General features: G+C 45.1%; 1 protein-coding gene across 2 annotated transcripts in view; it reads right to left on the reverse strand.

Moving 5' to 3' along the window:
- The window catches only part of RNF17 (ring finger protein 17), a 218453-nt gene that overhangs the window by 60758 nt on the left and 131464 nt on the right, over positions 1–26231 (reverse strand). For both annotated transcript variants that reach the window (XM_089775614.1, XM_089775613.1), the window contains 6 exons: positions 21777–21897; positions 20196–20316; positions 6622–6849; positions 4782–4932; positions 2922–3040; positions 1778–1868 (listed from right to left, as the gene is read on the reverse strand). In XM_089775614.1, coding sequence (XP_089631740.1) covers positions 1778–1868; positions 2922–3040; positions 4782–4932; positions 6622–6849; positions 20196–20316; positions 21777–21897 — 831 coding nt within the window. The remainder of the gene's footprint in view (positions 1–1777; positions 1869–2921; positions 3041–4781; positions 4933–6621; positions 6850–20195; positions 20317–21776; positions 21898–26231) is intronic.

Below are 26231 nucleotides of genomic sequence, written 5' to 3' on the forward strand. Positions count from 1 at the left end.
TTGCCCCAGTAAACATATCTCATCTCCTTATCTCTCTGGCCATGTCTTCACTCTGGGGAAGATTGACACTGTCTTAACTAGACCCAGTAAATTAAACTCAGAGGGCATCCCCCCACCATTTGGTGGCTGGTACTCCTGCTAGGAGTAAGGGAAGCCAACGGGAATGTTTGCTCCCGTCGGCCTCCCACTGTGGGAATGGCAGGGGGATTCGAATCAAGATACATTGACTCCAGCTAAATAATTAATGTTGCTGGAGTTGCATATCTTGATACGACCTTCCCTTATAGTGTAGACCTGGCCCTTCATTCTCATCTCTTCCCTTACTCTCTCAGGGTATGTCTACACTGCCACCCTAATTCGAACTAGGGTGACTAATGTAGGCATTCGAAGTTGCAAATGAAGCCCGGGATTTAAATATCCCGGGCTTCATCTGCATCTTGCTGGGCACCGCCATTTTCAAATCCCCGTTAGTGTGGATCCCATGCCCGCGGCTACATGCAGCACGGAGTAGGTAGTTCGAATTAGGCTCTTGTTCCATGAGGAGTAACGGTAGTTCGAATTAGAGAGCCTAATTCGAACTACCTACTCCGTGCCGCATGTAGCCGCGGGAACGGAGTCCGCACTAACGGGGATTTAAAAATGATGGCGCCCAGCAAGATGCTAATGAAGCCCAGGATATTTAAATCCCAGGCTTCATTTGCAACTTCGAATGCCTACATTAGCCACCCTAGTTCGAACTAGGGTGGCAGTGTAGACATACCCTCACTGTCCTCTGGCTCTTTCCCCTCACAGTACACACTCAACTGAGAGGGCTGAAAATATGTTTACTGTATAATCTATTTGCTCCCCCAACCTATAAGTTTTGTTTTAATCAAATAATTATATAACCTAGTGATCATTAACAACCTCCCTCTGAGTCTGGGAAAGCTGATCAACAGGTATGTTGACAACTGTATTTCATTCACACACTAAACACACTATAGCCCACACCACTTCACTACTTCTGCATGCAATTTTATATCCTATGGGTAGGAGGGGTTACAGAGTAGAACTCTGCTTTTCTCAACTGCAAAAATGATTAGACAGATAATCAGATACCCACTACTATTCTCTGATTTCCTTCAGAAGAATGGAACTACTCAAAGGCAACCCTGCCTTATCAAGCCTGAGTCTGTAGACATATCTGATATCAAAGGCTTAAACAAAAAGTAATCTAAAATATTTGCATTTCATTCACTGCTAATGAAGTTCAAGCACCAACATAATATCCATGCCATAGTCAAGTAGAAAACCTGCTGTCAAGTATCAAGGAAATCTCAGAAATTAAAATATTATGTCCTTTCTACAACTTGATAATAGTCTCTCCTAAAATGGGATAGGACCATAATTGTTGAGTGTGTCAGCTTCAAGAAAATGTTAGGCCATTGCTACGTAGCTAATAAAACCTTAAAAGAAGTATTTTGTACTTCTAGATACATGATTGTATTTATAATCAATAACAGACCAAACATATCCCAGGTTGACTATATAATTTACAAATGACATATTTCAGGATATACCTATTTAAGTTTAAACTATCAGCTCTGGTGAGCAACAAAGAACAAACAAGTAGAAATGACAGCATATTTGTCCACATCAGGTATGTTGCTGCAGAGATTCATAACTGCACGAATTTCAATGAGCATGTTGCTTAATGAAAGCATGTTTAAGTAACTCAAAAGGGACAAAAAAGGCCTGCACAGGAATGTTACATATATTTCTTATTTTGATTAAATACCTGTATGATTAGATTTGCTACAGTTCCAGTGAGGTAATAGGAGATACAATCACAAGCTGTTGCTGTCCACTGATTGCTCCCACCAGCTGGTCTAAAAGGAAACAAATGAAACTCTGTTTTATTAAAACAGAGGATATGATTTTAATAAAGATTTTCAATGATTGCATATAAAAAAAACATCAGCAGGACTTTGAAAACTATCAAACTGATCCTTCTAAGTAAAAAATTATGCCATAGAGAAAAAGGAAGAGAAACAGTAATACCAGCTGCTCCAGGATCAAAAAGCATTGTTTCATTTTAAAAGGGAACCCTAAAGTAGATTGAAATGGTTTCAAAAAAATAGAGAGGGGATTTGTAATATTTTATTAGAAAATGTACTTCAGAAATCTGTTCAACACAGCTATGTTAATGCAAAGTTGGATTTTCCAGCATTATCACAGGACGTGAGAATTGAGATATGTCCGGTGGTTCTTCTTTCTCTCCATAAGTGGCATAGTATACTCACTTGGATAATGGGTGCTTGGCCTTCTGTCCCAAATCCTACAACCTATTAGAGGGAAGAATCCTTCTGTTCCCCACTGACAGACCAGGAAAGGAAAGTCAAAATCTCCCTCTCCCCCATATTTCCAAAAGACCCAGTTACTGTTGCCTAGGAAGTAGGGATGTAAATGGATAACTGGCTAACTGGTTATTTAATGTTTATGGGTAACTGATTAACTGGCACCTGGCCTGGCTGGAGCAGTTTCCTGCCTGCAGTGCGCTATACACAGGAGCCAGGCCCATCCTGCTATCGTAGGCCCTCCCCGGCCCAAGCAGGCCCCTCCCTATGCTGCCCGTAATGGGCAGTTAGCTGGTTAAACAGATGGTTTAACTGGTTAACATTTTAAATGCTATTGTACATCCCTACTAGGAAGACCAAACTTTAAGCACAGATAAGCAGGCCAAGGGAGCCAAGAAAATAAAGCATCTGTTCCTTCTGTCCTGCGGCATATAACTTAGTTTAAAACAAAGAAGCTTTCATTCACTTCACAGTTTATACTTTACTTGTATATGACCTGACTTTAAAATATACTTCATAAAAAAATTAAAACTGCTCTCCCCTATCATCTTATAGTGTTATTCCAATATATAAGAAATAAATTACCGTATATCTACCAGGGAGCACTCTAGTGCTAATGTCCTAATTGGCTTCAGCTTTTCATCAAGTTTTCTTAAACAGGTGATGTTTACTATTTCTTTAGCACCAAAATCATACAACATTACCTGTGAAAAATAAAAGATCTGAAAAAAGTTCTAAAAAGATTAAATTTTTAACAAACATTATATGTACTCTTCTAAACTAAACTTATCATATGTACAATAAAAGTATGTAAAACTACAAGGAGTTGAAATATGTAAGTGAGAAAAGTCAGAAAAAAACAGACAGTGCTTTTAAGAGAATATGAAGTATTTTGCAAAGATGAGAATGGAACACATATGTATGCTGTCAAGAAATATCATATTTATTTTTATCCCATGTTATTAGCGCTGTACTATACTTGCGCTTTTTCCAAATATCAATTTTCTGGAGATGCTATAAGTCTCCATTCATCAGACCACCATAAATGCTGACCTCCAATCTTTATGGACAGTTCACATTTGTGTTGGTTTTACTGGAGGATTTGCCTGGCTTATTCCTCAAGTTTTTAAGCATCGCTCCATTTTCCTTCATCACTGTTGAAGAGAGTGGACTGGGGCACTAAATGCAGCAACTTCTGTACTGCAGATCTGTTATGCTATCAACAGAGTTAGTGATTTGATTGTAAATGATCATTGTAAATGATCAATACTCATATTTCACTCCCTTATCTTAGGTCTTGTGCACAATTAAGTTTTGTTACAGTAACTATGCTGGTATACTTAAAGAGGCTACCTCCCCACCCCAGTGCAGATGCAATTATACTGGTATTAGGCACTTTCTAAACTAGAGCAATTATCAACGTACTTTACACCAGAATCACTGTGTCTACACTAGAGCTTTTACCAAGAACACTATGGGTACGTCTAGACTACCGCGTTTTGTCGTCGGAAGTTTTGTCGACAGATACTGTTGACAAAACTTCCGTCGACAAAGAGCGTCCAGACACATTGAGTTCTGTCGACAAAGCAAGCTGCTTTGTCGACAGAACTCCGTAGTCTGGACGCAATGTTACAGGCAATTACACCTTCTGTTGACAGAGTTCTGTCGACAGAAGGTGTTATGCCTCGTAAAATGAAGTATACCAGCGTCGACAAAACTGCTGAGTTCTGTCGACGTTATGTCGACAGAACTCAGCGGTAGTGTAGACGCTGGTATAGTTTTGTCGACAAAAGTCCACTTTTGTCGACAAAACTAGGTAGTCTAGACACACCCTATGTTAGCAAAAAATTACACTCCTAATAACTCAGTGAAGACCAGCATCTAAGGACTTATGAGTGTGATCAAACAAGCATCAACATCACCAACTACAGTAATAAAGGAAGTCTTTGTCTCACATGTTTTAGCAGGAGTAAGAGACAAGAGAAACATGCAGAGCCCTAATTTATCTTCCAATCAGCAAGCAAAATGAGTGTGGTCTGAAAATAAGATAGAGCTTGAAGGAATTTAAGGAAAGCCAAGAGTAAGGCATCTGCAGGACCACAAGATAACTTAGCTTACTTTACACACGACAGGAAATAGCTCTGTATTACAAAGTAACTCAATTTCCTTTCTTCATAGTCAGTGCATGATGTTTCCTATTTACAGTAAATCCTTAGTCACACTTCAAACTATCAAACCCACTTCTAAAGTTGTTCTGACTTGGATGAGACTTTAATGCTTGCAATAATATGTAACATTATTAAGATTGGACTTTTCACAAAAGCAGAGAGATAAATAAGAAAGTACTGATACAAAATGAGCAAACAGTAGAATGTATCCACAGCTGAAATGGATGCATTTTAAAGTAATTTAATCAAGTCTTATGTTGCTTCATCAGATATTTACCTCTACAGTGGTTTCAGAGACAACCTTGCTGATTTTGCCTCTCTGCCATTGCTTCTGATCACATATACGAACAGCACAGTACATATCACTTCCCCATTTCACTTGTTCAAATTTGGAATTTTCATAGGCAACAGTCATCTTTTCCTGTAAACTAACATTAAAACACCCCATCATAGCTAAGCCAACTCTCATATCCAGTGGTTTTAGGAAGTATTTACTTAGTTACTGCTGAAACATAATGCAATAAGATCTCAGTAACTTTGTGGCAGGTACATAGTATTGGAAAGGTAGTAACTATGCTCTGACTTATAACTATGTTCTCATAACTACAGAACTCATTTCAGAAAATGCAGTCCTTTTATGTAGCAGCAATTCTTTTCCATTCCCACTTAAACCCACTTTTAATTTTCAAGACAGAACATCGTCTCCACACCTTTGGAACCATTAAAAATAGAGTTAGAGGGAATTCAGGCTGCATGCATTCAAGAAAAATAAAATGGGCAAAAGAGGGAAAAAACTAGGTTTGACACAAAATTATTTTAAAGGAGTAGCAAAAAATCTTGCCCACAGTGGTCAGGAGGCTAACACAGCTTGCTGCATTAATATTACACAGCTGCTTTGAAGTCTTTACTTGAGGGATATTTGAGTTAGGTGAAATGACTGAGCTTTGCAAAAGATATAATCCACATAGTTCTGTGGAATGCTTTAAAAAAATGTTATAGAACATAGACAATAAATACCTCTGATTCTTACTGATACTACTTTAGTAAGATGATTACTGAAAGAACCAATCCTTCTTACAAGTCAACTGGAGTCTCAATTTTAAAACAGGGTCTAGATCAAGTACTTAAGATGGGGTGTGCTGCCCACATTGGCCCTGCTAGAGCTGAAATAGGCCAGGGGGACCCATTCAGCTAATTATGTTAGAGGCAGCTAATCATAGAATTTTGCCTGTGAGGGACAGATGGGAGTTTCTAGAAGAGACAGGAAATTAGAAACAGAGGGAGTTGCATGAAAGGAATCTGCAGTCACTTCCTATAGAAAAGGAAGAATTGTTTAGTGGGCTGTAGAGATAAGTTGCCTAAAGTTATTCCCTGGAAGGAGGGAGTAATGACAGGCAAACCCAGAGGAGTGAGGAAGGCCAGCAAATATGGAAGTAGCTCAGGGAAAGGCAGAAAGGTGCAGTGAATAGACCTTGACTATTGTGTAGAAGGTTCTTGAGCTGGAATCTAGAGTAAATAATGGGGCCAGGTTCCCCTCCCAGCTTCTGTGGGAGTGGCACTGTAAGGCAGTGAAGCAGAAGACTGCCTGACTCTGCTGGAGACCAGGAACTTTTGATTCCTTTGCCCACCCCTGAATAGGGGAAACGACAACAGCAACTTGGCTAAAGAGTTGAGTCACAAAGAGGACAGTGAAGTTACCAAGAGCTAGAGAGGCAATGCAGAGGAGAAATTCAGTGTGTAACCACTAGTGCAATGTTAGCTTCACCAAGCTAGTTGCCAGAACTGCCAGGAGGGCAGCGCCATTTAGCAGTGGGTAAGCAACCTGTCACAGCACTATAAGATGGCTCACTGCATATATATATTTAGGTAAATATTTTACAGTGCAAATGTATTATTTTCCACACTAAATTTATAAGGAATGGGAGGGAAAAACAAAGAAAATGCAATAGCTTTGAAAACCAAAGAATGGTAATGCTCCACTAAACAGTAGCTAAAACAGTAATATATTTCTTTGATTAGAATGAGAATATAAACTCTTAAAATTTAAAAACACAAGTTGTAAGGCTTTAAAATATTAATTGATAAAAATGCTTCTATGTCATTAGGTCTTAGAATACCTTTTCAATAAACTTTCTGATGACAGGCACTGTACAAAGATCTTATTTGGAGATACCACATGGCTGACTCGCACTTGTAGTTCTTTGTTAGAAAGTGATTGTAAATCCTCGTCCTGTAGAGATTTTATGTTTTCAGAGTATAAAATATCTAATGTTTCAGTTTCAAAAACTTCTTCTAGAGAAGGCTCCCATATTTCATTGTGCTCTGTAGCACTACTTTGGCTGTATCTGTATGACAATGAAAAATACAGTTTCTGATTATGTCTATAGTTCAGCTTTTACTCCCAACTCTAGTATTAATTCAATGGTAAATCATACTATACTACTGAAATTTAGACAAGAGGAAAAGATAATGTTAAAGATCTTGGAAAACAAAAATCTTCCCAGCCAGCAGGCCAAGAAGCAGGCAACTCCAGTGTTTTTGTAGATTTTTTGGTAAGTCCTTCTATTGGTTTTTCTTTGCTTTCTGTTGTTACTGCACTCAACTTGTGCAGTAACAATATTTCTTTGAGATGTGTCCCCCTACAGGTGTTTCACTGTAAGTGAGTTTGTGTGTCTGCCCCGTGATTAGAAATTTATAGCAATGTCTATTCAGCAAGAACATGTGCTCTATTTGTCTTGTGGCTATCTAGTGCTGTGAACTACTCTTCTCTATAACAGAGATTATTCATGAGAACTCCAAAGTAGACAGGATGGGTCATGGAACACTCATAGGGACATACCTCTCAAAGAAACATTGTTGCAGTACAAAGTAAGTAACTCTCTTCTTTGTAGATGATTCCCCAGCACCACTCCTTATGAAAGGACTGAGGCTTTGGAATCAAATACTAGGAATTTGAAGACATCATTGGAAGCAGTGTTATGGAGTAACAGACTAATGGCCTGCAAAAAGTATAAGCAGGGCAGCAATTTGTATGTCTACTTACTTCTGTGATGGAGACATTTTAAATAAATGCTATAGGAGTAGAAATGGATTTGCTAACAGTGTGCTTTTTGGGTAAAATCTGAGTTATAAATTGACCTGGGATCATGGCTGGACCTTTGGAATCAGAAGAACCTTTTCATTTGCTGAGACTGGTTTTCATAACCTCTCATCTGTATAAGGAGAGGTACTGGTGGTGGCACAGGAAAAAAGACCTGTTCTGTAACTATTGTTCTTCAAAATATGTTGCTCGTGTCCATTCATCATAGGCAACTGTAAGCAGTATCTGTGGAGGTGGGTAGGAGTTATGTGAATGCAGACTGCAGTACAGCCTTGCCAAATACAGCATTGTCCCTGGCCTGCTGCATGATGGCATAATGAGATGTGAATGTACGTACTGACAACTACATCGTCACTCAATATAATGTCCTGAATCGGGACATGTACAAGCTAAGTGCATGAGGAAGCCTGAGCCCTGGTGAAGTGGGCACTAATCAACTCCGATGGCTGGGTCCCTGACAATTTGTGGCATATATGGATGCAGACTGTGAGCCAGCTGGACAATTGCTGGGAAAAAATTGGGGAACCCCTTCCGTGCTCTGCACAGGCCATGAAAAGCTGTGTGGCTCTACAAAAGGCATGTGTACTCTCCAGGTAAAAGGCCAGCGCCTGATGCACATCCAGCACATGAAGGTGTGTTTCCTCATTGTTCACGTGAGGCTTGGGGCAGAACACTGGTAGAAAAGTGTCCTGGTCCACCATGGAAGGTGGAGAACACCTTAGGGAGAAAGGCTGGATGAGGTTACATCTGGACCTTATACTTGAAGAACCGGTATATGGCAGTTCCAACATCAGTGCTTGGAGTTCCAACACCCATCAAGCCAAACTGATGGTGATCAGGAAGGCTAACTTGAAGGAGAGCAGTGGACAAGGGACACGTGGCCAGGGGCTCGATCGAAGGTCCCGACGTGAGCTGCGCCAAGACCAGGTTCAGATCCCACTGTGGGAGAGGGTCTCCGGCATGAAGGGAGAGCCATTCTAGGCCTCTTAGGAACCGGGAGGTGACATCATGGGAAAACACCCAACAGCCTTGCATGGGCAGATGAAACACAGAAACGGCTGCCAGGTGGACTCTAATAGTGGCCAGAGAAAGGCCTTGCCACTTTAGGTAAAGCATGTAGTCCAGGATTTCCTGAAGGGAAGCTTTGGCCAAGACAGCCTGCTGCTGATAAGCTCATACGGAGAAACACGAGTCCATTTGGCAGCACAGGTGGACCGGGTTTGAGGGCTTCCAATTCTTGAGAAGAACCCTCTGAACATCACCTGAACATGCTAGTTTCAGGGGGTTCAACCATGGATGAACTACAGCATCAAGTGGAGCAAGTTCATGTTCAAGTGGAGTAAGCACCCTTGGTGCTGGGAGAGCAAGTCCGGTTTTAGGGTGTGTCTAGACTACAGGGTTTTGTCGACAAAAGTCCACTATGTTGGCAACAGTGTAGCAGTATCCGAGAGTACATGGAAGGTGGGTCTCGGATTTAGCCACAGTCAAAAGCACTGCAGAGGCCACAGAAGTATTGTTAGCTAGACTCTGAGAGACTGCGTAATGTTTCATGAAGGTCTCATTGGCGTGATGGGAACTCTTCAAAAGAAAGCCGTGGAGGTTGCTATAGTTCTCATAGAGTACGGGTGCTTCTGGGAGTGATTTATTCTGTATGGCATATAGTTTCCTGCATAATGAAGTGCTAAGCCTGGAGATGCATTGTGATGAGACAGGTTCATCCTTGGAGCGCTCTGCTATGGAGATTAGCAATCGTTCTGATTTGTGAAAAAGCATCTATATAGAAAGCAAGTGCTCTATGCACATCAAGAGAATGAAGCACAGTCTCCCAACAAGATGCATGTGGCTTGGAGTTGAAGAATGGGAGGACAACTGTCTTGTTTATGTGGAAGTCTGAGCAGGCTTTAGGGATGAAGGAAAGGTGAGGCCACAAACATGACCTTGTCCTTATGAAAAGCGGTATATCCTGGTATCACCATTAGGGTTGCCAACCCACTGACCCTGCAGGCGGAAGTAATGGCTGGTAGAAAAACCATCTTATTGTCATTGTTGAGAGTGGAGAGGTAGCTAATGCTTCAAAGGGGGGGCAAGAGTAAGAGTATCCAACACCATTTCCAGGTTCCACACCGGTGGTGGTGGTGGTCTTCGTGGTTGGGTATAGGTTGCAAAGCCCTTCGATAAATCTTTTGTTTATAGGATGTGCAAACGCTGAGCAATCATCTACCGTGTGATTTTTGAAGGTAGGTGGAATGTGTGGATTGTTTTCTGCTATGCATGAGGGCGTCTTTTACTTGGCTTAAACAATGAAGTCCCTCTTCATGGAACCAACGATGAACCATGCTGTCAGGTGCAGGACCTGGGACTGAGATGAAGTAGGCTTACGGTCTTCTGGGTTAAGAGATCATGATATCTGGGAAGGGGACATATGATACAGATAAGGGAACCACATCTGTTGTGCCCAAGAGGAAGCTATGAGAATGACTATTGCCCTGTCCCTGTTGACTCTGGGAATGAGCAGAGTTGGAGGAAAAGCGTATAAGAGGCCCTTCCAGTTGAGGAGAAAAGCATCCTCTAGAGATTCTGGTTCGATACGGACTCTGGAGCAATATTGCCAGCATTTCGCAGATCTATTTGAGGAGAACCCTATTGGTGGAAGATAGGCTGGAGAACCTGGTTATGGAGCTCCTACTCATGGTCTGGAGCAAAGCGTCTGCTCAATGAACGCGCAGTCACATTGTTGATCCCCAATAAGTATGAAGCCACAAGGGTGATTCTGTTGCAGATGCACCAATTCCAAAGCCGCACTGCGTTGGTGCACAGGGAGTGGCAGTGGGCGCACCATTGGTGATTTACATAATACATTGTTGTTACATTGTCTATAAGTATTCTGATAGTGGTACCGCGAATTCGTGCGATAAAGTGCTTTCATGCATTGAAGATGGCTTTGAGTTCCAATAGATTGACATGTAAAGTCACCTCCCAAGCCGTCCATCAGCCTTGTACTGATATATCACCCAGATGGGTGTCCCCTCCAATAAGGGAAGCATCTGTAGTAACGTCTATGGAAGGTTGGTCCTGATGAAATGGGACTCTTGCAAGAAGGTTGCTGGGCTCAGTCCACCACTTGAGGGACGATGCGACAGTGGCAAGAAGAGAAACTTGTCATCTTAAGTGGGTATACACAGATGCCAGCCAGTGTTGGAGGCATAAAAAGTGCAGGCATGTGTTACTGACTACATATGTTGAAACGGCAATATGGACTATGAGCTGGAGGCTGGTAAGTATTTATACTGTACTACTTGTTGTGACCGTGATCACTAGATCTTGGATGGCTTGGAATCTTTGTAATGGTAGGCATGCTCTTGCTGTGATAGAATCTAGTTGGGCTCCTATGAACTCCAGGATCTGTGTAGGTTGTAGAGTTGATTTTTGTTTGTTGATAAAACCAAGAAGCTTGAATGTTTGTCTGGTTATTAGTATCATACGGTGTGTATCTTCAGCGGATGGTCCTTTTATTAGGCAGCCTAGGTAAGAAAAGATTATAACTCATCAATGCAAGTAAGCCGTGGCTACCACAACTGTCTTTGAGAACACCCTGGCTACAGAAGAGAGGCCGAAGAGCAACATGTGATACCGATGGTACTCTAACTCTACCACGAGGCGCAGAAATCATCTGTGACCCAGGTGTATACTGATATGGAAATAGGCATCCAGCAGGTCTAGGGCTGCAAACGAATCCCCTTTTTCTAATGCTGGAATTATTGATGCTAGGGTCACCATCTTGAATCACTGCTTCTGAAGATATTGGTTCAATCGGAGGAGGTCTAGAATAGGCCTCCAACCAGCCATCTTCTTTGCTGTGAAGAAGTAGTGGGAGTAAAAGCCTCTGTCCCTGGACTCTTTGGGCACCGTCTCTACTGCTCTATATTGTCTTCATTATAGTGTGTATGTACTGAAAGTGTTGGAGAATGGGATGGCCTGGGTGACCCCCTTGAAGGAGGAGGAAGAGGAGATATAGACCTGTATTTCCAATAAGCTTCATGTGGTAAAATTTGGTGAGGTACGGGGGATAACGTGGAAACCAATCTATAGTGTCTGCTTTGCCCGTGTAAATGGTGCTCGGTTTCAGTTAGTTTGTAAAGGAGGTGACTGCAGTGCAGGTGATGGAGAGAATGTCAATAGTTCTGGGCTGATATCCTGTGCCTTGTCAGATTTTTGCTGTGCTTTCAGGGATGCTGATAAGGTGATTGGTATATCATGTGCCGAAGTTGATTCCACCTGTCTGTGCCAAGTCGGCATGGCAGTTAGTTCCAGCGGTCAGTGGTGCCATGGAAGACAGTGCCACAGTTGCTGACGCCGTGGTTGGCAGTGCTGAACAGCGAGATAGTACACCTTTTCTCAGTACTGATGTTTTGTGCTGTATTTTTGGCTCCAACGACATCTTAGGCTGTGATCCTGCAGTGCCAGATGTTCCAGGCTTATCCCCTATGCTCATCCAACTTGTTAAGGCCTGTGGGAGGGAACGTGCCGGCGAAGCCCCCTTGTGTGCAGGAGCCTAACTCAGGGAAGTAGCTCTCCACTTGTCAGTCCTAGGTGAATATGATCTGGTAATTAACTGGGATCTGAACATACGTAGACTCATCTCTCTATCATGGCGCACTCTCACCCTCAATTTAGAGCAGTGGGAGCATTTCTGAGGCACATGTGCCTCACTGATGCACTTTATGCAGTCGGAGTGCCCATTGGATGCCGGCATGAGTTTGTGGCAAGTGGCTCACTTTTTAAAACCAGGGAGCCTGGCATGATGAAGCGTCTCTTAGTCTGACTCCCCTTTTCTTTTCTTTTTTTTTTATGGTGTGTAAGAAAGAGTTACTCACCTTGTGCAGTAACGGTTATTCTTCGAGATGTGTCCCCATGGGTGCTCCACTCTGGGTGCTGATGTGTCCTCGCGCCGGCGACCGGAGACTAGCTGTTTCTGCCGCGGCTTCTGCCGCAGTGTGCATGCGCCGTGGCCCCCTCTAGTGTTGTTGGGACTGAAGGGGCGCCTGCGCACGCGTGGCTCCTCCGTTCCTTCTCTACCCGCCAGAGTATCAGGCTCCAAGCAGGGGAAGGAGGGAGGGTAGTGGAGCACCCACAGGGACACATCTTGAAGAACTGTTACTGCACAAGGTGAGTAACTCTTTCTTCTTCTTCATGCGTGCTCCGCTCTGGGTGACTACACAGCAGTTGTCGGCTCGCGGAGGTGGGTTTGGAGCCGTGTGGTAGTAACTGTGGATAGCACTGCTTGTCAACCACCACAGAAGATGCTACCGAGGTGGAGAGAGCATAGTGTTGCGCAAACGAGTGGTCAGATGACCAGGTAGCAGCGTTGCAAATGTCCTGCAATGGAACATTACAAAGAAAAGCGGTCGTGGAAGCTACCGCTCTAGTGGAATGAGCTGTGATAGGTCCAGGTAAGTCTTTGTTATATAGGGTATAAGAGGTTTTAATGCAGGATGTAATCCATTTAGAGATTCCCTGAGATGAGACTGTTTGTCCCTTAGATCTTTCAGCATAGGAGATGAAAAGTCTAGGCGAGGCTCGCCAGGGTCTCGTGCGATCTATGTAAAACGCCAATGCTCGTCAGACGTCAAGAGTGTGCCACACGGTCTGGATCAGTTCTGTGTGCGGTTTCGGAAACAAGGCAGGTAAGTGTATGGGTTCATTCACATGGAAGGGGGAGGGTACTTTAGGTAGGAACTTAGGGTGGGGTCGGAGTATCACCCTGTCCTGTAAAAATACGGTGTATGGCGGGTCAGCCATTAAGGCTGCAAGTTCACTCACCCTCCTACTGGAGGTAATGGCGATGAGAAAAGCCACTTTCATGGACAAATGAGACAAAGAGCAGGTAGCTATTGGTTCAAACGGGGGTTTTGTGAGGCTCTTAAGGACATGGTTCAGGTCCCAAATGGGGACTGGTGGCTGGACTGGAGGGAAGGTGTTCTGCAGGCCTTTGAAGATACGCTTGGTCAGGGTCAGTGAGAAAAAGAAGTTACTCACTTCCGTGCAGTAATGATGGTTCTTCGAGGTGTGTCCCCGTGGGTACTCCACGTCTGATGTCGGGCTGGTCCCGGCGCCATGAATCGGAGCTTGCCAGAGCTGTGTTCAGCTGGACCGCGCATGCTCGAGCCGGTTTCGCGCCTTTCATGTGACGCGCGCGGTCCGGCGCCCACCAGTTTCCTCTCACCGCCCCTCTGCAAGACAGAAAGAGAGGAGATTCCGTAGCGGGGAGGAGGGCGGGTCGTGGAGCACCCATGGGGACACACCTCGTAGAACCATCGTTACTGCACGGAAATAAGTAACTTCTTTTTCTTCTTCGGGTAGTCCCCGTGGGTGCTCCACGTCTGGTGACTCCGGAGCAGTAATCTGAGTTAGACGTGGGCTGCGGAATCACGATTTTGGTGGCTAGGGAGTACTGCTAGAGCCACCGCTGAATCGGAAGCTAGGCGCTACATGATTGCATAGTGCCTTGAAAATGTGGTATTGGAAGACCAAGTGGCTACCCTGCAGATGTCGCGTAAGGGGACTCCCCTAACGAACGCTGCTGACGTCGCCACTGCTCGCGTCGAGTGGGCCCTTGGCTGCGATGGGAGCGGCTTGTCACGAATTGTGTAACAGGTGGTAATGCAGGAGACGATGAGTTTCGAAATACGCTGGGCCGAGAGGGGTTGGCCCTTAAAGCGGCCTGACGTTGAAATAATAAGGCGATCTGTTTTCTGGATGTTGCGGGTTCTATCTATATAGAATGCCAATGCCCGACGGACGTCCAGGATATGCAGGAGTGCGTCCTGCTGAGAGATGTGAGGCTTTGGATAGAAGCATGGCAAAACGATCGGCTCATTAATATGAAATTCTGTGCAGACCTTAGGTAGGAAAGCCGGATGAGATCTCAATGTTACAGATTCCTTACTAAATACTGTATAGTGGGGCGATGCCATTAATGCTGCCAGCTCGCTGACCCTATGCGCTGATGTTATGGCCAAGAGGAAGAGTACTTTCATTGCCAGTATAGGCCAGGGTACCGTCGCCAAGGGTTCAAAGGGAGGACGCGTCAGGGTGTCCAACACAAGATCTAGGCTCCATGCGGGTGGTGGGGGCCTGCGAGGTGGATTAAGGTTAGTGAGGCCTTTGAGAAATCTTGTGCCCATGGGGTGAGAAAAGACCGACCTGCCCTCTACCGGGCCGTGAAAGGCCGCAATTGCTGCTACATGGACTCTGAGTGATGATATGGAGAGCCCGGCAACCTGTAACTGAAGGATATAGTCCAAGAGGACATGCAGTGGTGAGAGAAAAGGGTTTAGGCCCTTTGGAACACACCAACGTGTGAACCTAGACCATTTGGACAGGTAGGTTTTCCTGGTAGAGTCTTTCCTGCTATGCAGCAATACCCGTTTCACCTGGTCCGAGCAAAGACTCTCGGATGCGCTGAACCATCTATCATCCATGCAGTTAGATGCAGAGTGTTCAACTTCGGATGCAGAAGGGCACCGTTCTGCTGCGTTAGGAGGTCAGGTCGATGTGGGAAGCGGTATGGTGGTCGCATGGACAGCTGCAGGAGAGTTGAGTACCATGGCTGTCTGGGCCAGGCCGGAGCTATGAGTAAGACTCTCGCCTCGTCCATGAGGATCTTCTCGAGCACTCTGGGAATGATCTCAACAGGGGGGAATGCATATAACAGTGATGTTCCCCAGTGTCGGAGAAAGGCATCTCCCAAGGAACTGGTGCCTGCTCCTGCTCTGGAACAGTATGCTGCGCATTTCCTGTTGGCCCGAGTGGCGAAGAGATCTATCATCGGACGGCCCCAGCGACGGAAGAGAGGTAGGAGGACGTCCGTACTGATTACCCACTCGTGATCATGATGAAAGTATCTGCTCAATGCATCCTCGATGGTGTTGTTCGCACCGGGTAAGTATGATGGGACTATAACGATGTCGTTTCGAATGCACCATGTCCATAAGCGGACTGCCTCTGCGCAGAGGGACCGGGACCGGGCGCCTCCTTGTCTGTTCACGTAATACATCGTGACGATGTTGTCGGTGAGAATTCTGGTTGTCGTGCCTCTTATATGCGTCCTGAACTGTCTGCAGGCATGGAACACCGCCCGCAATTCGAGAAGGTTGATATGTAACATCCGTTCCGATGCGGACCAGCAGCCCTGAGCTGTTTCTGTGCCGATGTGAGCACCCCATCCCACGAGAGAAGCGTCTGTTATCTCTTTTGACGGCTGTGTCACATGGAAGGGGACTCCTGACAACATATTGTTGGGGTTGACCCACCAACGGAGGGACTTCTTTACATGTACGGGTAGAGCCACGAGTTTTCGGGTGTTGTGTCTGACGGGGTTGTACACCGTGCTTAACCAATGTTGCAGGCACCGCAAATGCAACCTTGCATGCCGCACGATGATCGTAGTGGCTGCCATATGGCCTAGGAGCTGCAAATATACCCGTACTGGGAGTGTTGGAGCTTGTAAGACTGTGCCTATTAAGTCCTTTATCACTTGGAAGCGCTCGACCGGAAGATGAGCTCGCTCTGCGAGAGAGTCGAGTCGGGCTCCTATGAAGGTTAGAGTTTGTGTCGGTTGCAGACGCAATTTTTGCATGTTTACAATGAGGCCGAGGGAGTCGAATAGATCCCGCGTCGCGGCTACCATGTAATGTGTCTCCGACTGCGTGTGACCCTTGATGAGGCAGTCGTCGAGATACGGGAAAATTGAGACCCCCTGTTTTGCGTAGATGGACAGCCACCACCGTTAGTGTCTTTGAGAACACTCTCGGGGCCAATACCAGGCCAAAAGGGAGCACCCTGTATTGGAAGTGCTCGTCTCCCACTACAAACCGAAGAAAACGTCTGTGCGCTATGTGCATCGTGATATGAAAGCATGCGTCCTGTAAATCAAGGACTGCGAACCAGTCTCCCTCGTTTAGCGCCGGTATGATCTTGGCCAGCATGGTCATCTTGAAGCGCTGCTTTCGAATGTAGCGATTGAGGACTCTCAGGTCGAGGATAGGCCTCCACCCCCCCGGACTTCTTGGGGACTAGGAAATACCTAGAGTAGAAGCCCTTCCCCTGGAACTCCACGGGTATTCGTTCTATGGCCCCAATCTGTAGAAGGTGGTAGACCTCGTGTTGAAGAGCGACCCCGTGAGATGGGTCCCTGGAAAGGGACGGGGTGGGTGGGGTCCTGGGGGGAACTGAGGTAAAGGGAATCGTGAGTCCTGATGATATCACTTCCAGGACCCATCGGTCCGAGGTAATGCTGGCCCATTGATGACGGTATGGCCTCAGCCGATGATGGAAGAGGTTGTTTGCAGGCTTCTGTGTGATGATGACGAGAGACTTGTTCGAGTCCTTGACATGGGAGTCAAACGTGCTGCTTAGAAGCCGGCCGAGCAGATGCTCGATTCTGTTGCTGGCGCTTGCGCTGTGGACGCTGTCTAAATCTGGACTGGTCAGGTCCGCGTTGTTGCTGTTTGAAGGATGAATAGTCGTACCTCCTTTGAAAGGGGTAGTATCGTTTACGCTTGAACGGAGGGGTGTACATGCCCAAGGTTCGGAGGGTGGTACGAGAGTCCTTTCCCGAATGTATAATCTCATCGGTCGTGGAGGCATACAGCTTCTGTCGATCAAATGGCAGATCTTCGACCTTGGACTGCAATTCTCGAGGGGCTCCCGCTGACAGGAGCCAGGAGGCTCTCCGCATGGCGATGCCCGTTGCCATGCTCGTGCAGCCGTATCCGCTACGGCTGCGGCGATTTGAAGTGATGTTCTACACGCGGTATACCCCTCCTGGACAACAGCCTGTAAAAGAGGTCTCTTGCTGTCGGGAAGGTGTTGCATCAGATCCGGAAGCTTTGAATAGTTATCAAAGTTGTGGTTTGATAGGAGGGCCGCGTAGTTGGCGATTGGGAGAAGTAAGGTTGCGGAAGAATATATCTTACGGCCGAATAAGTCCAATTTTTTTAGAGTCCTTATCCGGGAGATGCCGAAACTGCCTGCTCAGAACAAGTGAGACACATACTAATTAATAGTAGGAGACGTTCCACCAGGAAAACCTACCGATACAAGTGGACGTGTTTCTCCCAATGGTACGCTCAAACCAATGCAAGCCCACCACATCTTGCTCCTGTACATACCTTATTGGACTACTTACTCTCTCTGAAACACTCCGGCCCAGCACTCAGTACTATCAAGGTCCATGCTGCGGCCATAGCGGCTTTTCACCGTTCTCTACAAGGTACTTACTTTCTTCTTCGTGGTCTGTCCTGTGGGGTTGTTCTTAGGTTAGGTTGTTTACCCTTGTGACGTACAGAATCCACTACTAGGGAGTTAGGGGGTGGGTGGGTGAAAAGAAAGTCCATATCCTTTGGAGCGATGAAGTATTTGCGGTCTGCTCTCTTATTTGTTGGAGTGACGGACGCTGGGGTCTGCCAAATATTATCAGCCGGGTCCTTAATGGCCTCATCCATATGGATGGCAGTTCTGGAAGCAGTTGGGGGTTGAAGTGTGCGAAGGGGTCGATATTGTTTGACCTGCACCTCTTGAAGATCTTTTTCTGGGGCTACAGCAACTCTTTTAAACAATTCTTAGAACTTTTTTATATCGTCTCCCGACGGTGGGGCATCGGTGATGACCGCTTCGTCTGGGGAGGAGGAGGAGTAGTGTAGTGGAGATCTGGTTTCGCCCTCAGAAAGGGAGTCATGACCGCCTGAAGGAGCTGGAGAATTTGGCTCTGTGGCCGATGTGGTGGCAGGAGGTGAGACTGGAGGTGGCCTGGAAGTGGTAGAAGAGGGTCGATGGTGAGTCCTCTTTGGATGTGAGACCCAGGGTTGCCATTGGGTGGCATATGGCGGGGGTGGATAGGCATACTGCTGTGGATACCATGGATGCAGAGGGGGAGGGTATGCATATTGAACCGCAGGCATTTGCCAGGATGGAGGTCTGTGAGCCGGGCTAGAATGTTGCGACGAGAACCTGCTTCTGGGTTTGGTGCTGATGTCACTAGCTGAATGAGAAACGACCGAGGAGCGGTGAGATCTCGCTGAGTGGATAGAGGAACCCATGGACGGCGGTGCCGAAGAGGTGTGGCTCCGCACCGGGGATCGGTACCGGCTCCAGCTTTGGGACGGTGCCGAGCGGTGCGGTCTCGGTGGTAATGGCGTCGTTATTGGAGATGTGGGTGCCGACGTGCGTCCCGCCACCGAAGTGCTAGGAGGTGGATTAGCGGTACGGGACCTTTTCGGTGCCGAGCCCGGTGCCGTTTGGTGTTGCTTCGGTGCCGAGCGCTCTCTAGACGGCGCCGTTGGTGCCGAGGACGGCTTAGGCGCCGTAGCGGTCAGTGCCGCTGATTTTTGTTTTGGCTCAGAATGAGCTCTCTTGTGCAGTGCCTGCGTCTTAGATCGCGGCGCACCAGAGGTTCCCGGCATGTCCTCAGTGCTCACCTGCGATGCTGAGGGTGACGAGGATATAGTTGGAGCCGGAGAGAGTCCGGTTTTTGACCCCGCAGAAGAGGAGTGGGTAGGGGGTTGGTCTTTTTCCATACCCTTCCCTTAGTCGGCTGAGGTGGTCTAGAAAAGGAAGGCGAGTCCTCTGAGGAGGGACGGAGCGACTTCTCATATAAGAGAGTCCTCAGTCTATTGGCTCTGTCACGGTACGCCCTCGCTGTCAATTTAGAGCAATGCGGGCACTTTTGCGTCTGGTGTGCCTCCCCAAGACACTTAATACAGGCGGAATGTCTGTCGGATGCCAGCATGGCATCCCGACATGTCTCGCACCGTTTGAAGCCTGGCGAGCCGGGCATGAGGGGTTGGGAAACAAGCGGCAAGTCGCAATGAGAGAATTTTTTTTTTAAAAGAACTAGGGGGGGGGGGGGGTCGAAAACTTGGTTGATGAGGTAACTAGGGGGTAAAACGAAGAATTTAACTGTTTTCTTCCCACAGAAATAAGGCAAACAGAGGGCTCCGTCTGCTGCCGAGGACGGTAGAGAAGGAACTGAGGAGCCACGCGCGCACAGGCGCCCCTTCAGTCCCAACGACACTAGAGGGGGCCACGGTGCCTGCACGCCGCGGCAGAAACAGCTAGAAAAAGTCTCCGGTCGCCGGCGCAAGGACGCACCAGCACCCAGAGTGGAGCACCCATGTATTTACTAACTATTTCTACAACTATAACTTAAAACTAAACTACAACTAAAAAGTAAAACAAAATTTTCTTTCTGATTAGAGATGTTGAGAAGAGCTCTCTCCATCTGTGACCAAGGGTGACAAAGAAGGAACTCGCAGGAGCCAGACCGCACATGTGAGCAAAAGGGCGCGAATAGCACGAGACAATCACTACACATGCGTGGTCTGGCTGACTACTGCTAATGAAAACTCCGATCTGTGGCACTGGAACAACCCGACACCAACAGTGGAACACCCACAGGGGCATCACTTGAAGAATACTGGGGTTTTCTTAACATATGGACAATGTCAATCAATCTCACTTGGAAAATCCAGACTCGGACAATTCCAATTCCCCTTCATCCCCATCATATAATATTATAAACAGAATACTTGCCTTAGCTCGTAAGATGCTAGCTCTTCTTTAACTAGTTGGCTGTTTACACTAGAGGAGCTCTTTCCAAGTTCATCTGGGCAGTCAAAGAGTTCAACCGAGAGAACATTATCTTGTGATATACCTCCAAAATATAGATAAAGTTTAAGTTAAAAAGTGTCCAATAATGACATCACTGAGAAAATCTGTTGTCTGGGAAGTAAGAGAGGGAGTACAGATGGGTAGAAGCAAGCAAAACTTGGACAAATTTAAATATATCTAGTCTGAACTGCAAAATTAAAACTACATCCAGTTTTAATAAAAATTCTTTAGACAGTCCCAAATTTACTTACACAACAATTAAAAATTGTTTTAGTTGCTTCTACACCTCAACGTTACGGTCAAACAGCAAACTATTGCTCCACTATTTGGCAGTTTACCAAAAAATTATTTGGATTCACTTATACAAGATTTCTCCATTTCATATAAATAAGCTTACACTCTAGCAAAAACCAGTAACCAGTAATCCCAATGAACAGACGTGATTAGAAATTCAGCAGTACATGGTATTTGCCTGTTTCAGAAGAACTTACCATCTAAGCCTCCTCCTATGGATAATGGAATCCATGAATACTAAGCATCTCTGAATTCAAACTCCACCCACTGATGCAAACCAGAACATTTACCACCTAATACTCACATTGCCCACATTAAATTGAAGGTATAAATGGCGTAATTTGTCTTACAAGTACTTACTATTATTGTAAGTTTCACCTCAATTACATTTTAAAACTCTCAAGCCAACTGTATTACTTGCTGCAAATATGACTGTTTCCTGGCAAAAGGGCAGACCTATCAGCAAGCTTGAGGAAGAGTGATCACAAAAGAGCAGATTTACCCCAGTTAACATACAAAAGTATTTATTATATATGCAATTATCTGAATATTTTCTCTTACTTATAAAAAATATTAGGGCTGTCAACTGACCTGCGTTAACGCCTGCGACTGACACAGGACAGGATTAACACGTTAACTTTTTTAACGTGTTAATCGCAGGCGTTAATGCTGTGGTGCCCCTTTGAAGTGCTGCTCCAGCGCTTCAAAGGGCCAGCACAAGTGGAGCCCCTTCGAAGCGCTGGAGTGGCACTTTAAAGGGGTTTTGCAATGCAGAGCCGGGGATTAGTTGGGCACTCTAGCTGATCCCTGGCTCAGCTTGCGCTACCCATTTGAAGTGCTGTTTTGACACTTTAAAGGGGCAGTAGACTAGGAAGTGGATCAGCTGGGGATTCCAGCTGATCCCTGGCTCCGCTGTTGAAAAGCCTCTTTGAAGCACTAGAGCGGCACTTCAAAAGGGCAGCACAAGCTGAGCCAGGGAGTCCCCAGCTGATTCCAGACTCCTAATGCTCTTCCCCTTGGAGCTTCCAATGGGCAGTGCTGCATGGAGCCCGGGGTCAGCTGGGGACTACAGCTGATCCAAGGCTCCATGCATCGCTGCCCTGCTGAAACGCCATCGAGGTGTTTCAAAGGAGAGGTGCGCGCTATTAATTGCTCAATTAAAAGCCTTCATAAATATTAGTTATGTAATAAACATGATTGATAACTTACTTATGATTGAGCACAGCATGAATTTATCTTGAATCATTTGTTCAAATCTTTCCTTTGCTTGTCTACTCCATTCATTTGCTCCTTTACAGGGTTCAATATGAGCCAGCTTGCTCCTGATGGCCTAAGTAAGAAGTGAAATTAGATACCTGTTGACACATACCCATAGTATCCATTTAGGGCCAAATCACTGTCATAAAAAGGGACAGGGGTAGCATAAGCAACCCTCTTAATACATGTTGTGGACTACATGTATTACAGATCACAGTGCAAGGAGAAGGGTGCTTACTTCCCCATGATGACCTCTCATTCTGCATAGGTGGGCAAAATGAGAGGCAAAATTTGCACCTCATATTAATTTAATGAAATTAATGGCCTTACTGAGTCAAAGACAGAACAGAGAGATTGGCTCATGACAAAATGCTAACGAACTATGATTCAGATTTTTTAGTACAGAGCCAGTGGACTGCATATTTCTATGGCAAACACGCTAGAAAAGTTAGACAAAAGGTTGGAAACTTCAGAAACATATCCATTAGGATACACAAAAGACAAAGAATAAAAAACAAAACAATTCTGAAATTGAATCATTGTGTGAAAATCAAAACTTGCTGAAGTTCCTCTCTCAGATTTGCGTAGCTTATTTCGAATTAGGGTGCGTCTACACTGCAAGGCTTAAGTGTCACAATAAGTGAGGCTCACCAGTGAAGGACAGTCTCTGCAGCAAAGCAGAGGCTATTTGCTTTTCCTGAGGTAATTCTCCAGGAAATAATTGCATCATTTTTATCCCCCAAAGTCCCTCTCTTTATGGATCCCAAAGGGGTCAATGGGCAAAATAGGTTATCACCTCTTTTTCTGTTCACCAATTAAACCTAATTTCTGACACAACAATTTAATTAATTTCTGATTCCATTCTCTTGTTTAGAAATAACAATCTCCACCCTCCTTTAGCCATTTCTGCATATACTAATCCAGTCAGTCTTTTGTTTATAAATTTTTCTATCAACAGTTATGGCCTCAAGTTACTGTAACTTTTTAATTAATTTTCAGCCAACTTTCATGAATTAAGACCACAAGTGGAGTAGGCCCTTTAGACCTCAAATATGTCAACAACCCCGCACCGTGCTAAGCTAGCATGGAAAACAAAAGGAATCTATGATAAAGGGGTTGCAAAAGGAGACTCCATGACCAAATTGTGCCTCTCAGAGTCAGAAGATAGATTTCCTGGGCAGCTTTTCCCCAATATAAATTCTCACCTATTGTGTCATATGCATATCTAACTACCACTTCCCAAGAGTCTTGAGTATTTTTACAGCACTTTATTACAAAACTTTTTTCTTTTTATACATCTTATGTACTTTATAAAAGTCTGTTTCTATATCAAGTGCCTAGTGATCTTAATTACCTTGGGATCCTCAATGGCTTTATCTTTTTTATTATTACTATTATTGTAAGTTTATTCTGGGAAATAAAATTAGGAGGCAATGAAGTTTGTTTATATACACATACAACTTCTATGGGTGTATGATACATGAATCTGTTGAGTATTTTTTGGATGAAACAGCCTCAAAAGGTCAGAAGGACATACAGATCTTTAAATTAAACAATACAATTAAATTATCTGCAATTTTTCAAACTGATCGAAGATTATACATCATAATCATCAACACTGCAAGATGCAATCAAAATTCTTATTGCTCTTTGAGTTCAAGGAATAAATAAACAGAAAAATAAATAGGATAATATTGTTGAAGGAAGATCATGACTTAGAGGCAGATTAAATTATGATAATTCTTGCTAGAGGCTTGCTTGACAATGATTTTAACAAGAAGAGATGACTGACTAATAGCCATTAGATAGTATCTTTATTTTTCTTCCTAGAATGAATGAATTCAAATTGCAATGAAGCTGGTCTTCTGACATTTTGAGAAATAATCTAGAAGTTTTATACGCCTACAGTCAAGTGCCCATTGTTTCCCACAATCTATTTACAAACAGGGAAAGGATATAACCCCTCAACAGACATAATATAATAGTAACAACTAACAGAAGATAAAGTCACTGGAGATATCAAGGTAATCATGATCACTAGGCACTTAATATAAAAATAATCATCTTCAATAAAGTACATACACTGCATAGAAGAAAAATGTGTTTTAATTAAGCACTCCACAAATACTGAAACTCACAGGGAAGTCCCTTCAGTCTGGATGTAGTTGCTTAGAGGACCGGAACTCAGAAGAAATATGTGATCACACAATACAGATTCTATCAGAATTCACACATGCCAATGAGCCAAATTAAGGTTGTACTGACAGCCTTAATTCTGGCATTTCCTAATTTATGAACAATTGCCTTTGCAACCTTCTGTTCTTTTATGTTTTGTAAATAATGTAAGGCTTTTAAAGCTTAAAACTGAAAATAAAACACACAAAATGTAATTATGTGGACCATACTGACACACTAGATGCATCACCAGCAAGAAACGAGAAGTTACTCACCTTGTGCAGTAACGAGGGTTCCTTGAGATGGGTCCCCATGGGTGCCCCACTTATGGTGTCGGGCTCGTCCCGCACCGCAGTTCGGATGCTTTGTATAGCTGTTTCCAGCCGGGTGCACGTGCGCAGGGTGCAGCTCGCGCTCTTTGATCTTCGCGCGCACCCGGCTTCCCGGTCAGTTCCTCTCACCGTTCTGTATCTGTAAGGGGTACAAAGAACAAGAAAACAACTCCGCAATGGGGAGGAAGGGTAGGGCGTGGAGCACCCACAGGGAACCATCTCGAGGAACCCTCATTACTGCACAAGGTGAGTAACTTCTCGTTCCTCTTCGAGTGGTCCCCGTGGGTGCTCCATTCATGGTGACTTCGTAGCAGTGCTCCCGGTGCGTTCCCAGAGTTCCGGTTTATCAATGACTGAAAGCACTGCTGAAGACACTGAAGATTCAGGTATCCATCTGTGCACTATTGCGTAGTGGTTCATAAAAGTCAGATTGGAAGACCATGTGGCTGCTCTGCAGATTTCTGGCAGAGAAACTCCTCTGGCAAAAGCAGTGGAAGTTGCCACCGCCTTCGTCGAATGTGCTTTAGGTACAATCTGGAGTGGCTTGTTGCGCATTGTATGGCACATGGTGATACAGGAGACTATGATACTAGAGAGGCGTTGGGAGGACAATGCATTGCCCTTGGAACGATCTGCTATAGACACTATTAATCGATCAGCGTTACGCCAGGCCCGTGTTCTGTCTATATAGAACGCCAATGCTCGACGTACATCTAGGGTATGAAGTAAGGAGTCCCGATTTGAAGTATGGGGCTTAGGATAAAAAACAGGCAAAACGACTGGTTCGTTAACAAGAAATTGCGTAGCAACCTTAGGAATAAAGGCTGGATGAGTACGTAGAGCAACTGAGTCCTTGGTAAAAACTGTAGGCAGATGTAATGGCCAACAAGAACACCACCTTGCTATTGAGCATTGGTAACGAAGTGGTGGCTAAAGGCTCAAAAGGCGGGTACATTAATGCATCAAGGACCAGATCCAAGTTCCAAGAAGGAGGAATGGGCCTACGTGCGGGTTTAATATTAGCTATCCCCTTAAGCAGCCTTTTTGTCATAGGGTGAGTGAATACCGAATGACCTCCGATGGTAGAATGGAAGGCGGTAATTGCAGAGAGGTGAACGCGTAGGGTAGACATAGAGAGGCCCGACTGGTGCAAAGAATATAATCAAGGATCGTATGCACTGGTGCAGAATGCGGTTGAGTGTCAATTTCGCCACACCAAACCACAAATCTTTTCCATTTTGCCACATAAGAGCAGTTGTGGTTTGCCTCCTGCTGTTCAATAATACAGCCTTTACCGCTTCTGAACAGAGTTGCTCATCTACCCCGAACCACTTATGAACCACGCTGTCAGGTGAAGGTTCTCTGGTTTGGGGTGAAGCAGTAATCCCTGGTTCTGGGAGAGGAGGTCTGGGAGGAGAGGTAAGGGGTGTGGTGGTAATCGGGACATTCTGTGGAGGAATGGATACCACGGTTGTCTTGCCCAGGGTGGCGCTAGAAGAATGACATGGGCTGAATCCTCTCTGATTTTCTGAATTACTCTCGGGATCAGCACTGTTGGTGGGAATGCATAGTGTAGAGTTTCCGTCCAACGGTCTAGTAATGCATCGCCCAGAGAGTCCTTTCCCATGCCCCCTCTGGAGCAATAAAGATGACATTTTTTGTTCTTGTAGGTCGCGAAGAGGTCTACTTGTGGCATCCCCCAGAACCGGAAAATGTCTTCCAGGATGTCGGGACGAATTTCCCACTCGTGATCCTGAGGAAAAATTCTGCTCAGGGCATCTGCCATGACATTGCTCGTACCCGGTAAGTATGATGCTACCAGATTGGAACTGGAGTATAAGAAACCGTACCATAGGCAGACTGCTTGTGCACATAATCAGTGTGATCGCGCTCCTCCCTG

Source organism: Pelodiscus sinensis, chromosome 1, assembly GCF_052426305.1.
Source record: "Pelodiscus sinensis isolate ZL-2025 chromosome 1, ASM5242630v1, whole genome shotgun sequence".
Lineage (NCBI taxonomy): Eukaryota > Metazoa > Chordata > Testudines > Trionychidae > Pelodiscus > Pelodiscus sinensis.